Source organism: Lissotriton vulgaris, chromosome 3_1 (assembly GCF_964263255.1).
Source record: "Lissotriton vulgaris chromosome 3_1, aLisVul1.2, whole genome shotgun sequence".
Classification (NCBI taxonomy): domain Eukaryota; kingdom Metazoa; phylum Chordata; class Amphibia; order Caudata; family Salamandridae; genus Lissotriton; species Lissotriton vulgaris.
The window spans coordinates 1,095,001-1,107,617 of record NC_141689.1 but is presented as its reverse complement, the minus strand read 5'-3'; the positions used below and the strand labels follow the sequence as shown (position 1 = coordinate 1,107,617).

The 12,617-nt window shown below is 43.9% G+C and overlaps 1 protein-coding gene across 1 annotated transcript in view; it reads right to left on the bottom strand.

Annotated features, from left to right (window-relative positions):
- Positions 1 to 10,494: 10,494 nt before the first annotated feature.
- LOC147725789 (E3 ubiquitin-protein ligase TRIM39-like) overlaps positions 10,495 to 12,617 on the bottom strand; it is a 75,657-nt gene continuing 73,534 nt past the window's right edge. The window contains exon 7 of the mRNA XM_086962784.1: positions 10,495 to 12,421. Within this exon, the coding sequence (XP_086818910.1) occupies positions 11,901 to 12,421 (521 nt within the window). The 3' untranslated portion in view covers positions 10,495 to 11,900. The remainder of the gene's footprint in view (positions 12,422 to 12,617) is intronic.

Below are 12,617 nucleotides of genomic sequence, written 5' to 3'. Positions count from 1 at the left end.
GATTCAAGAACTTGGCAGTTGGAATCTGGACATTTGGGATAGGTAAGGTCGTTTGATGCGACGCTTGCTGTTTGGTTTGGTATTTGCATTGGCCAATTTTGGGATTTTGGGATTTGGTTATATATAAATTGCAATTTATAAAAGCAGGAAATGAGGAGAATTTTCCCTATTTTGTATAAGATTTGAACGGCACAACGTGATTTAAATGCTACTTTGCGTATAATACTGCATATATTGCGCTATTTTTGGCATGCCTGTTTCTGGCACACTTTGTAGAATGTGTTGCTTTTGTGGCGGTACCAGCATGAGTCTTGATGAGACACAACCGGCACCCCAGAGGGGACGCCTAATAGGGATATGTATATTAAATATGGTATTTCTTCTATAATGTACAGCACGTTATGGCGTTATGGTATAAGTATACTAGCAAGGATCCTGAGTTGCGTTGTCCTATGCATGCGTCATTTGATTTACAAAAGATTCAGTATGTGCAACAATGTATGTTTAAGCGAAAGACTATGCAAGATATGTTTGACTGTGTACAAATGTGGGAGAAAGAAGTGCGTGAACGAATGAAACGAGAGCAAGCCTTGATCGAAAAAGAACAACAAAAAAGTATTCATGCGAAAGCATTAGAAATAAAAAATAAAGAAATGAAGGAAATAAAAGAGAGAGAAGATAGGGAGCGCCATTTGTAGATAACTGGTTAATACGCTGTTCGGCGACCCCTTTATCCTATCCTTAACAAACCACAAGATGATTCTCTTTTGTTGGACCGTTCTCCGCCTCCGTATACTTTTCCTTCTGCCCCTCATGATTCGGATGAGGACTCTTCTACAGAGCAGGAGAAAGCACGGGAAACTCGTTCTATGTTGACCACCGAACGTTCGTCTGAACTTGGATCCTCTGCTCGCAAAGCCGTTCATGGTACTGCTTCTGCTTCCGAACTTAAAGATAACATGCAAAACTGGCAGGAAAGTGAGCAAATATATTTTACTGAGGTATTTGCCGCAGAAGTCGTTGAGCGGTTTAGGAAACATTCTGATGAGTTGGAGCCCGATGATATAGCAAATGACTGTCAGCAAATGCGTGATGGTCTTTTTGCCTTTTCTCAGGTGGCTGACTCAATCAGGCGTTTGGTTAAAATACGTGCTGATGCAGTCCTTTTGCGAGAAGAGAAAAAGGCAGCAGACACAGCTTCACAAACATCCCTGACCAGCGTGACACAGGCTTCTACTTCCGAAATAGATAAGAATGTGGTAGTTCATGTGAGACCTATGCAGGAAGCAGCATCTTTGTATGTCCCTCCTAGAGGTACGGGTACGGATGATGATAAGACTTCCACTGAGGCAAAGGGTTATTTTATTTATAATTGGGTTTACACTCTATGGAATAGAGCGGATGTTATGGCTCTTAAAACTGCATTGCCTGATCCGCGTAAAAATCCAGCTGCTTTTTATGAGGAAGATAAGGGAGCCATTAGCTCTTGTACCATGACTCTGCCTGATATCGACATGTTCATCGGATTGATAGTACCCTCTGACATGTGGAGAACTGTTCGTAAAAATGATGATCGTGCAACTTTTTGGGCGTTATGGAAAGAATTAGAACAAATGGACGTAGAAAGGGAACGCGCCCAGAAACCCTGTCAGTTCATTTTAGATCTTCCCTCAGCAATTATTGGTTAAGTTAAAAACAATTATTCCCCCTAAAAAGATAGACTGGACTGTATTAGCATCTTGTAAGCAAAAGACAGATGAATCGGTTTCTGACTTCTTTACACGTTTTGAGGAGGCATTCCACGATTTTAGTGGCCAGTCATTGACAGATGACACAGGCAGGCATCTGTTTGTTGATAAATATGTCGCCAACCTGTTGCCAGGAATAGCTAGTCGCCTAAAGGCCAGTGAGAGTTCATGGACTACCTCTTCACCGTTCTCCCTTTTGACTATGGCTCAGTATTATGAGCTCTAGGAATTAGAAGCGAAGGGTAATGAGGATAAGAAGACTAAGGAGTTAAAAATGAAGGTTATGTTGGCTCAGGCTTATGGTCCGCCTTCTAGAGGTAGTGATAAAAGTGGACGTGGGTCTATTTGTCCAACTTTGTCTTCTGACCAGTGTGTGTACTGTAAGAAATTTGGACATTGGGCTGCCGATTGTCTGGTATTGCATGCTCAGCAGTATCCACGTGGACGGAGACAAATGAGAAGTAGTTCAGGATATTCAGGGCCTAGAGGAAGCACAGATGATCGTGCTAGGTTTGATACTAATATGCGTGGACAGAATGGGTTTAATACTTTCGATAGACGGAACCAATATCAAATTTCTGATTATTTGCCATCTGATTTGAAAGATTCTGCTTATGCATAGGACTGCCTAGGATGGGGTAAGGAATCAGTTGAAGTTCCGGTAGATCAGAAGGGTCCCTATGTTACAGCACATGTTTTGGGTTCTACTGATCAGTTTCTGGTTGATACAGGAGCTACTCGTAGTGCTTTATCTAAACAATTGGTTCCAAGGGCTCCCCTGTCTGGCTTAACCATTACATCGATAGGTTTCGATGGAACACCTTCCCTTAGCCCACTGTCACAACCACTTGCATTTCATGTTGACAAATTTACTGCTCCTTGTCCGTTTTTGCTTTCTCCGAAAACACTGGACAATATTGTGGGTCTTGATATGCTCAAGTATTTCAGGGCTACGGTACGATGTTCTCCTGAAGGTGTGCGTGTTATTTTGAATGACAAATACCCCGTGACTGAGAGATCTTGTCTTGTTAAAGAGGACATTGCATTAGCTTCACTCCCTAGTACTTTGTGGGCTACTTCAGACACCGATGTAGGGCAAATGGTTATTCCACCAGTACACATTAGTGTCAAGGAGGGCGCTTCATTGCCACGCTTGCCTCAATACAAAATTTCTCAAGAAGGTGAAGAGGCACTTGTACGCATTGTCCATTATTTAATTGAAGTGGGGGTTGTGGAAGAAGTTCCTTACATTATTTGCAACAGTCCTATTCTTCCCATTTTGTAAAAAGATACGGACACTAGGATTTACAGATTCATCATTGATTTGCAAGAAGTTAACAAGATTGTAGTACCACAAAATCCAGTGGTTTCTGACATAAGACACTTCTTACTTTGGTTCCTCCGACAGCGACCACATTTACTGTAATTGACCTAAAGAATGCTTTCTTTTCGGTTCCTATTCATCCTGATATCCGATATTTGTTTGGTTTCACTTTGAATAATGGATCGTACAGATTTTGTAGAATTCCTCAAGGGTATACTGAGAGTCCTAGTATTTACAGCCAATCAATCAATCAATCAAAGCATTTATATAGTGCACTACTCACCCAGAGCATTTAAAAGACAACTTGATTCTTTCACTTTGCCTGAAGGAGTGGCTCTCACACAATATGTCGATGACATCTTGATGGCAGCCGATACCCCTGACCAGTGTACAAAATGTTCTTTGTCTTTCCTTTCCTTTCTTGCTTCATACCACCACAAAGTGTCACGGAAGAAATTACAATATTGTAGACCGAAGTTTACCTACTTAGGTCACCTTATGTCTAAGGAGGGGCGTGCACTTACACCGATCGCATTCAAGCAATTTTAGACACACCTGTTCCTTCTACTCAGAAAGATGTCCGTGCATTCATTGGTCTTACTTCTTTTTGTAGGCAATGGATATTAGGCTTTTCACACATTGTTAAACGCTTGTTGGCACTTCTGACCAAAGACACTCCAATGCCCCTTCCAAGGATTGACTGAATGTCAGAATGCTTTTCATCAGCTACGTCAGGCTCTTTGCTCTGCACCAGTGTTAGGCACTCCAGATTATACGAAGGCTTTTACACTCTATGTAGATGAGAAAGATGGGTGTGCATTGTCAGTTTTAGTACAGATACACGGTGATAATCAGTGTCCCTGTGCATATTTTTCCGCTGTCCTTGATCCCGTTGCTCGTGCATTGCCTGGGTGTTTCCGTTCAGTTGCAGCAGCAGCAGTGTTCATACGGCAGAGTGAAGGGATAGTTTTGTCACACAAATTGTTGGTGCTAGTACCCCATGCAGTAGATGCGCTTTAGAACCAAACTAAGACGCAACACTTGACTAGTGCTCACTTGACAGGATATGAATTGACACTCTTGGCCCCTCACATTACCCTAAAGAGATGTGCGACTCTGAACCCAGCTACTTTGTTGCCATACCCAGCTACTCAGCCTCAGTCACAGGAGTCTCATGATTGTATATTGCTTACTGAGGAACAGACAAAGGGTTGCGTCGATTTGCAAGATACGCCCCTTTCAGATGTAGATGGGGAACTGTGGGTTGATGGGTCTTGTTACCAGATGGCACGACCTCAGCTGCATATGCAATTACGACACTTCAGACAGTAGTGGAGACCGCTCGTATACCACAGAAGTCGGCTTAAGCAGCTGAGCTAATAGCTTTGACACAAGAGTGTGAACATAGTGCTGACTTGTGTGTGAACATCTATACAGATAGCCGCTATGCTTTTGGAGTAGCCCATGATTTTGGCTTGCTCTGGAAGGAAAGAGGCTTTCTAACATCCCACGGGATACAGATAATGCACGTAAAACTAGTGCATAATCTTTTGACTGCACTAATATATCCAAAGAAAATAGCTATTGTTAAGTGTAGCGCACACAAGAAAGGGACTGACAAGACAGGACAAGGCAATGCCTTTGCAGATCTCATAGGCGTGAGACTGCGATACAACGAAGCACTACAGCTATGTATGTAGTAAAATCACAAGCTGAACGGTGGCATGATGCAAGACAAGAAGTACTAGATATACAGAGATCTGCTTCTGTGGAAGAACTTGAGCAATGGGCTAAAGAGGGAATATTGGATGATGAGGGCTGTTGGCGAAATAAAGAGATGGATAAATGGAAATTGCCCTTAGCCTATTTACAGCCTATGGTTCAGATGGCACATGGGCCGGCACATGTTGGAGCCTCTGCAATAACGAAATTGCGTACGCAAGTTTGGGAGCATCCAGAAATTGCCGGCACAGCTAAAAGGATAGTACAGTCCTGTTTGATCTGTTGGCAGTACAATCCTGGTAAAGGGACACAGACTCCTACAGGAGGGTTTGCTACACCAACCGCACTTTTTGAAGTTTTGCAAATGGATTACATCCAACTTGAATGCTGCAATAACTTGCAGTATGTTCTAGTGGTGGTATGTGCCTTCAGTAAATGGATAGAGGCATACCCTACAAATGATAATACAGCTCTCACCACAGCAAAGGTGCTTTTAAAAGAATTCTTCCCTAGATTTGGTGTTTGCAAACTTTTGTGGAGTGACAACAGACCTCATTTTATTGGACAAGTTGTTGAGTATGTCCTGAAAGGATTAGGGATCAAACAGAAGTTCCATGCAGTTTTCCACCCACAATCAGCAGGGCTAGTTGAAAGGTATAATGCTACTTTGAAGTTGAAACTAGCGAAAATACTGGCTTCCACATCTTTGAAATGGCCTGATGCGTTGCCCTTGGCATTATTGTCTATTAGATCAGTGCCACATTCACGATCTGGGCTTACACCATATGAGGTGGTATTTGGGAGACCGATGAACTTTTGGGGAGTTCCTAAGCCACGCCCCATACATGATGCGCCATGTGTTCTGATGAATGACTACTTATTACAGTTGACTGACAGTTTGATTTCTATTCATCAACAGGTTCAAGAAGCTCTTCCTGACAGGTCCACAGGTAAGGCCCATGAACTCCGGCCCGGCGATCATGTAATGGTAAAGGTCTTCGAGAGGTCGAACAGCCTGGAGCCCAGATGGCGAGGACCGTAACAGGTACTCCTAGCCTCGAGGGCAGGGGTTCGAGTGACAAACAGGAAGAACTGGATTCACAGCAGTCACTGTAAGCGAGTGTCACCTACTTTGGTGGAACCTGCTGTGCTGATTGACCATCAAGAGATTCTGGATACGCAGAAAAACCAAGCCATATCACCTGACGGATCTGAGGAAGTCTTCCCGGACCATGCGATCCCTGGAGTATCCCGATACCAACTGAGACCACGGAAAGAGACTGCATTGTTGAAAAAGACTGGTTGAACTACTGTCCTGGGTTTGTGAAACGGAGCTGATGTGGCAGGGGGGGGAATCAGGCCTACTTAGTGACACTAGTCCTGACCCTCGGTGAAGAAACCAACGGCTGCCCAGGAGTTTAGAGCTGCAATGATTGATTCAACAACGAAGTGATCATGTCTGCAGGGAGATCAACTGTTGTTAAGATCTGCAATAAAAAGACCATTTGCGCTATAGGATTTGTTGTTGCTATGGTACTTGTAGCAGTGACAACCTGGTTTGTTGAGAAAGTGGCTCCTGCTCGACAACTGCTGATCGCCACTACCCCAGTACCAGCTGAACATCATTACTTTGCACTTCCATACCATGAGCAGAAGCATCGACAATACTATTTGAACAACACGTTTATTCAGATGTTGCATCACACTCACAATGTCACGAATACTACTGACTGTTGGGTGTGTGGGATAATACCTGCTCACCAGAAGAAGGGAGGAACACCTTGTATTCCTCTTCCCTTATCTCACAATGGTTCTTGCCAAGCTTGGTTTGCGCTTTTGTTTGCTTCTGAAAAGGCTAACTTCTCTAGGATGACAGTAGGACGGATTAACTGTCACCTCAATAAAGTGTGTTATCCAGATGAAAATGGTTATCCTCGAGCTGAAGGGACTAAATTAGAGTGGGGAGAGTATTGACCTGAAAATATTTCTACACCATATGTTTTTTCGAATATACAAACTATTAAGAACAATGGACCATTTGCGATTTCTGTTACTAGAGCAAAAGCAGACTTGTGTATAAGCAGTGTTGGGAGAATTCCAGTAGGAAGAAGTGAGTCTACTGTGGTTCTGACCATTGAAGTTGCCAATAACAGCAGTTTCATATCCTCACATAATACCTACTTTGTCTGTGGTAACAAGGGATATTAGCAACTACCTTTTGAATGGTCTGAAGTATGCTATGTGTCCTTTCTGTTACCCCCTGTCTTTATGGCACCTGCATCATATCACAAGGATTTTAAACTGTACAATTACATTTCTAAGGACAATAAGCACTGAGGAAGTGGACCAGACTGACACCACTTTGCAACAACATGTTGATTTTAATTTGGGCTTGTTTTTCTTTGTGGGTGCTGCATTAAATAGCAGAAAGATAAGACGATTGACTTGTGTTGTAGAAGCTGTTACCAATCAGACACTTATAGCACTCGGGAAGAGCTGCAAGTTGCGAGGAGTGTAGCACTCGTATGGCTCTAGATGTGATTTTGGCTGATCGAGGTGGAGCCTGTCGCATCATCGGTAGTAGTTGCTGTGTCCTTCAGTGTTTGATGCAATCTCTAAACTGCATAAGATTGCTGCTGAAATTCACCTGCAAACTGGCACGTGGACTTTAGCCAGCTGGTTTTGGACACTATTTGTCACTTGGGGCTGGAAGCTGTTGACCATCCTATGTGTGATACTTGTAATCCTATTTACATGCTGTGTATGTATACAATGTGGTCCCATGCTTTGGTCCGTCTGTATCACCGCCTGTACACCTGCTAAACGAAATGTTGCAGAAATAAAAGCCCAACACTTGCTGAATAAGGAAATTGCTGAAATAATGCAAATAAACGTACAAGATGTGAATTCAGACTATCCAAAATGAACGAATGTCTTCAGCTAATGCTAAAAGGGTCATCTGTTGTAATTTGGCAGCGATCGATGTTAGCATTGATCTGAAGCCATCTTGTTTTCGGCAGCCATCTTGTCTGCCATGTGCTCACCATGTGCTCTGTCCTTCCTTGCTGTCGTTTGCCCTTGTACTCTGCTTGTAGACAGACGATATTTAGCCTCTGCTACTCTGCACATGCTCAGTTGAACTTGTAGCTGCCCCTGCATCTGTTTGTTGTCTGTAACTGTCAGGTTGTTTTTACCAAAGTCAGCAACTGCTAGCTCCTCCCTCCTGTTGACTGTGAATTTCTGTATGACCTTTTATGTATGTAAACCTTCTCTTCTGTACTCGTACCACCCTCTTTTGAGCCCCTGTGTGGGTATAAAAGGTCCATGAACCTTCTGTTCAGGGTGCTACTTCATACACTACCAAAGGGTGTTGTGTGAATGTAGTTCCACCTCTTGAGGTTAATAAAAGTACTTTGTTTTATATTTCAGTTTCCGTGCCAACTTCTATTCTATTGGTCTGAGAACTTGTGCAGAGAAGGGCAAACCCCTAGCGCTGGTAGGCCTAGCTGAGGCCCACCCCGACAACAGTCTCCACCAGACATACAGCCAGCTAACAAGGACTTGCCAATTGACTGCAGCAGCCCAATCAAGGACGAAATAGGCAAGCCATCAAACCTCTCAGAAATGGGAAGTCAGCAGGACCTGTCAACAATCCTACAGATGCACTGAAGGCAGACATTGAAACATCTGTAGACATGCCCCAGAACTGTCAGGATCTGGGAAGAGGAAAAGGTGCCATCAGACGGGAAGGAGGGTTATCTCATCAAAATCCCCAAGTAAGGTGACCTGAGTAACTGCAAAAACTACTGAGGGATAACTCTTTTATCAACACCAGGCAAACATGTCAAACAGAGTCACCCTGAACAGAATGAAGGAAAAAGTTGATGCTCAGTTGTGAGACCAGCAAGCTGGCTTCCACAAAGATAGATTCTACACAGACCAGACTGCAACAATGTGCATTATCATTGAGCAGTCAATAGAATGGAACCCCCCCTCTATGTCAACATCATCAACTATGAGAAGGCAGTCAACAGTATGGACAGAGAGACCCTTTGGAAACTCCTCCACCACTACGGCATGCCAGATAAACTTGCAAAAATCATCAGGAACTCTTACGAGGGAATGGCCTGCAAGATAGTTCATGAACGACAACTCACGGGAGTCTTCCAAGTGACTACTGGAGTCAGCCAGGGTTCTTTACTCTCACCTTTTCTCTTCCTGCTGACTGTAGATTGGATTGTGAAGATATCCCAAGCAATGAGAAGAAATAGGATCTAACCAACACCCCAGATGCAGCTTGATGACCTTGACTTAGCAGACGACTTGGCCCTATTCTCCCATACCCATCTGTAAATGCAAGAGAAGACTGACAATGTGTCAGCCACACCAGCACAACGTGGCCTCAACATCCACAGTGGAAGATCCAAGATCCTGAAGGCTAACTGTAGTCACTCTTGAAAGATATGCACTGGAAGAGGTGGAAGCCTTCACCTACCTGGGCAGTGTCATAGACAAGCAGGGCGGCACAGACGCCAATGTCAAGTCAAGAATCGGCAAAGCAAGGGCTGCCTTTATTCAGCTAAGAAAGATCTGGAGCTCCAAGGACCTAAGGCTGCAAACCACGATCAGGCTTTTTAACACCAACATAAAATCAGTCGTCTGTATGGAGAAGAACTTGAAGGTCAACAGTGACCACCACTAACCAAGTCCAGACCGTCATCAACACCCATCTAAGGAAAATCCTCCAAATCCGCTGGCCATACACCATCAGCAACAACGACTATGTGCAGCAGACTTTCCAACTGCCCGCTCATGAAGAAATCCTGAAAAGATGGTGGGGTGGAAAGGTCACACCCTCGGCAAGCCGGCATCAAACACCACCAGGCAATCCCTGACCTGGTACACTCAAGGGGAAAAGGAAAAGAGGAAGGCCAAGAAACACCTGTCGTTGAGGCCTCGAGACTGTGAAAGAAAAGCCCAGAACAGAGTCGGCTAGCGAGTCCTAGTTGATGGCCTTATTACCGGGGGGGGGGGGGGGGGGGGGGTAGTTGGTATAAGTAACTAGGGACAAAACTTACCACAAACTGCTATTCACAAACTGCACTTTTGTAGTAACTTACACTTACATAGTGATTTACGCTTTTGTAGTAAGTCCCTACCTCCATAATGTTCTATTGGAGGGTATGGAAGTTTGAGATGTTGGTTATGTGCAGTGACGGATGTATTACAAAAGTGTAAGTTGTAAATGTGTAAATTACCACAAAAGATCAGTTTGTGAATACCAAAAAGTAGTAAGCTTACTTAAAAAGTTTAAACTTTCTTAAAAGTGTAAGTTATCTTTCTGAATCAGAACCGAACAGTAAAACAATATTGTACCAGCAAAGTATTGTAGCCAACATATCGATTGTACGGTAAGTATATTAAGGAATTCTTAACGCCACATTAATGTACCATGATGAGAAATACAGATGTTAAGGTACACAGATGTGGAGTTAAACATAATACATCTACACTTACCTTCATGATATAAAAGTGGTAGGTATTTTGGACAGTAGGTTTAGCATAAGAATATTAAAAAAAACTCAATATCCTGATAAAATACTGCCAGGTGGCATCTAATATGTGAAGGAAGGAAGCGAGGCGCACTATACAAGGACGATACTCCAGGCTCTGTCACAGGAAACAGACACACTCTGAGCATTCATGCAAGATGATTTATTGAAGGCATATCAGACATTTTATTGATACAAGTATATGATCTAAAACACAATTTCCAAATTATTTAATCATATAGCAGCTGTTACAGGATTAATCACTGCACTGTGTAGTTACTGGAACACAATTGTATATAAACCTCAATTGTACATTTATTTCATATTAAAATGTTCTGAATAATTGAAGATTTGTCAGAAACTTCAAATGAAAAACAAACGTTTTCATACTGCTTCTTGAGAAAGAAATACAGAACCATTTTTTTCCAGAGGATGTATGAGTCTTACACAGATCACCCGAAATACATATTGATGGAGGAGAGGAAAGGCGCAGTTAGTATTGTGGGTAGATGAGGGTGTTAGTAGAGAGGATAGTAAGGCTTTGAGGTGAGACCTTTTGGTCGTAATAATGAAGGTGAATGCTCTGAGGAGGATGAATAGAAGCGAGGGCTTGGACAGTGATCTAGGAAGTTTGGGGTCTCCCAGTGTAGACGGACAGAGTGGGCTGTGGTTCCCTAGGTCTAGAGAGAGGAGCGGTGGGTGGCAAGGAATGGGATGGGCGCTGTAGGTAGCGATGAGTTAAGGCTTGGCGTGAGGGTCTGGCATGGGTAAGAAGTGAGGATGGTCCTCTGTAAGATTTGAGAGGGCAGGTTCCTGTTACTAAAGACTGCTTTGAGGCTTTAGTAGTTCTGAGTCGGCAGCGACGACCGTTTATGAGATTGTTGAAGTGTGATCTAGTTAGTAAAGTTCGGGAGAGGCCAGAGGAAGTGAGGGCTGGAGACCAGCTCTGTGAGTAGAGTTTGAAGGTGACTAGTAGTATCTAGATGAATATTTATTTTACTAACTCTGGTTAGCGGAGTAAGACAGGGAGGGCTTTGGTTATATTAAAACTGCGAGGGTTCTGGTTAGTAGAGTAAGATAGTGAGGCTCTGGATAGTAAAGAGTTCTGTAATCTCTGGTTAATGAGGTTAGCAGATTTTGGGTCCTGTTAGATGTAGAGGAGTGGGCTTTTGGGTATTTAGGTTTTGGTCAAGGGTTAGGGTAGTACGTTTGAAGATTGAAATGTGGTAGTAAAATGCAGAAGTAAGCGCTCACACATGCAACAATTTAAGGTGAGGGACAGGAGTAAAGTTTTCCGCTGAGGGCCCTTGGGGTCAATCGTGATTTTGCTCGAGATCGGTGGAGCCGCGTCTTTTTGGGCGTGAGAGGTTTGCACTTGGTGGCAGGGTTGTGCCTGTAACTAGCAGTGCAGTGGTCATGATCGTTGCAGTAACATTGCTTAATGTTCCAGGTTTCAGCAGGCCGAACGCCTGCAACTAAAGCAGATGAATGAAACCAGGGAAGATCCAAGCTCTGGGACATATACTTGAGGGATGAGGCGTCCTCCAAGAGAGCTCACACTTTGAGTTCCACTGAGTTTGTGGTGCAGAAGATAGGGAAGACTTGTTCATTGAATTTGTCGTTAATAGTGTAGAGAACCTTCCCATTGGCCGCGTTATAAAAGGTAAGGGATCCTATCGCGTAGTCAAGAAACACGCCTAGAATGCTGGGCTTGGTTTTCGCATTCATCACATCGAAAGGCACAGAGAGTCCTCCTTGGAAGAAGTTGATCCACTGGAGGACCCAGATACCTTCGTCGGAGGTGGCGTAGACCTTGCCCTTCCTCTTGACGCTCTGCTTGGCGACACCCATGATCCAGATGCTGGGGTTGCAATCCTCACACTGCTCGTCCAGGATATGCACCTCCCAGTAGTGCTTCCCCGAGGAGATGCCCTTCGTGGCCAGGACGCAGGGCAGAGCGTTGAAGCGCTCGGGCGTGTCGGGCAGGTTCTGGAGCACGCCCTGTTTCACACTGGTCCCATCCTTTGAGACGGTGAGCATTGGGTTGGCTGTGTTCTGATCAAGCAGCAAGACCTCTGGAGAAGGAGAAAGAAACAGATTCAGTGAGCGCTCGCTTACCATGTGCTAGACCTCTGTAGAGAGAACTAGAGACATCCAGAGCCAAAGAGCCAGCAAGAGAGAGATAGATCGATAGAGATAGAGGGATAGAGTGAGAGAGATAGAGCGATAGAGAGATAGAGCAATAGAGAGATAGAGCGAGAGAGATAGAGT